Source organism: Neoarthrinium moseri, assembly GCF_022829205.1.
Source record: "Neoarthrinium moseri strain CBS 164.80 chromosome Unknown scaffold3_Wmoseri_CBS_16480, whole genome shotgun sequence".
NCBI classification, from domain to species: domain Eukaryota; kingdom Fungi; phylum Ascomycota; class Sordariomycetes; order Amphisphaeriales; family Apiosporaceae; genus Neoarthrinium; species Neoarthrinium moseri.
The window spans coordinates 436,511-438,802 of NW_026055117.1; the positions used below are offsets into that span (position 1 = coordinate 436,511).

The following is a 2,292-nucleotide window of genomic DNA, read 5'->3' on the forward strand; positions in this document are numbered from 1 at the left end:
TCACAGGGTACCAAGCTCCCACTTCCCTAACCATTTCTGGCCTTTCCAAGCGTGAAGAATCACTGTTGTGTCGTTGACAGAGTTCTGAAATCTGGGCACATGTGCACCAGAAAGTTGTACGTGACGGAGTCCGTCCTCATTGATCACAACATCCCGCGCCGTAAGTCGTTCGGCGAACACTTCGTGCTCGCTATTCATGAACTCGAACTGCAAGGAAGTGGCAACATCGAGCGGCTTCTCTCGCGGTGGCAACTCCGAGGCTACACGGAAGGAGAAGGCTATATCGTTGTTCACAGATGAAGAAAAGGAGACGGGCTCCAGGGATAACGTAGTTGCTACCATTGCTGAAGATTCTTGTGGATAAGCAGTCTTGAGGTCGGTAATCCTGATGTGTGAAGAGCTGAGTAGATGAGTGCAGTGGTATGCACTTGCACATTTTCAAATGCTGTTCGCGGCATACTTATAGCACTTCAGTGTCCTTTGCTGATCCGTGATTACACCTGAGGTCGAAACCGTTGATTAGGCAACCACCGCTTGTCTATGGTCAAACTTGCAACAACCTGCCCCCAAATTGCCCAGGAGTACGTGAATATATCCATTCTGAGCCGCCCTTGACTTAATAAAGCGAAACACCTACCTAAATTGAGAGGGCCAAGTATCGCAAGTGCCCCAATAAGTGATCGCGTAAACACCGAATGGTGTTGTGGTGTGTTGACTTTGACGTATGAGTGCGGCACAGTCTCTGAATGATACACTGTTAGCAGGACAACCAGTTCAAGCGTCAGTTCTTGCCAGTTCCAGCCGGGAAGATAGAGTTTCACGGAGAGTCCCAACTTGACTTTCTATTGGGGAAACAAGTGGTCGTGCTGGTTACTTCCTCGACAGCGATTACCTATTTGGTACGGTTCCGTGCAATACGACCAATCAGGTTGCAGACTTAGCCGTCAGTATAGTGCTGGGGTCGATACAGGACACCTCCACGCCGGCGGCAATCGCGGTAGCAACGAGAAACCGAGAAACCGAGAAACCGAGGAATCTGTTGGGATCAGGTCAAAAGAAAGTAACGAAATATTCTGGAGATTTATGGCTTAGCCTAGCACAGTTCTCATGAGAACGTAGTCCGCCGGTCGCTTATACCAATGCAGCGGCAGATGCACCAAAAAAGCAGGCCTTGTGATGTGAATACTGCAAAAAACATACCCCCAGGTTATAACATTCAAGAGTGTGAACTTATGATAAGTCATGACTTTGTCCTGGCCACATATCAATACGGAAGCATCATCCGCGGAAGGGTGATTGTTCGGCTTGAGTCTGGATCTAGATGTCTCTCAATATCAAGACATCGTGGCAGCCAATATCATCTCAAGGCCAGATCTGCGTACCTCGGGACAATACCCATATCAAGATCATTGTGTAGCCAGAACACGTCCCTATCTCTTCACTACTGCCCTGTAGTCACGTATGGCTGTCAGTACGTCACGCGCTCAACGTCACCTGCTCCTTAGCAGGGTGAGCAATCGCTTGTTCCAGTTTACAAAAGCCTCATGTATCGCTAAATAGAAATGAATGGACAGCCCTGTGCTGGGTGAGCCTACACGTGGTCACCAGGAAACAACCAGAACAAGCCTTGCAACCTGCAAGAGAATGGCAAATGAGGCCGTGGGTCACATGCCAGGTAGCAAACACTCTGCTGCAGGTTGCACCGGCCACATGCAGAGAGCGCCCGCATGTTGAGTTCGTGGGCGAGTTCGTCCAGCCCCGGCTTGACGCGGGCTTGCTCACGGCAGCGGAATGCGCAGTATGGAAACATCAGGCCGGGAGAGCCAGAGGAGACTGCTGAGATGACACGCGCTGCCGCAAGGAAACGCAGTTTGCCCACCTTCGACGCTCGAGGTCAGGCCCTGGCTGGCGGTGTTCTCCAATGCACCAAGCGTCAGACCAGAAACCGACGAAAGGTTTACGATGCCCTGGCATCGTGCTGAAACTCTAATAATATCGATATCTCGACGCAACCAGCCCACCGTATTGAAGTCACAAGTGCACTGTTTCATAGATATAATCGTGTTTGAAAAGATTTTTTTTGCCGATATCATACAGAGACGAAAAACCCCTGTGACATGATTTACATGAAGTCCCGCCGAGCTCGCTCGCTTTCCAATGCTTTGCTATATAAACTCCCTCGTACATGCTTTGGTATCTCGGTCCGATAATTTGCCAACTCCTCTATATCACCGGAAACAACAACCCAAAATTTAAGGCTAAGACAAGAAAGGGTCAAATCAGGCCAACACC

General features: G+C 49.7%; 1 protein-coding gene across 1 annotated transcript; it reads right to left on the bottom strand.

Moving 5' to 3' along the window:
- On the bottom strand, positions 1 to 342 carry JN550_001516 (uncharacterized protein; the record flags this gene model as incomplete). Its single annotated transcript, XM_049312709.1, has 1 exon — positions 1 to 342. The coding sequence occupies one exon, from the start codon at positions 340 to 342 to the stop codon at positions 1 to 3; it is 342 nt and encodes a 113-aa protein (XP_049176367.1).
- Between the last annotated feature and the right edge of the window lie 1,950 nt (positions 343 to 2,292).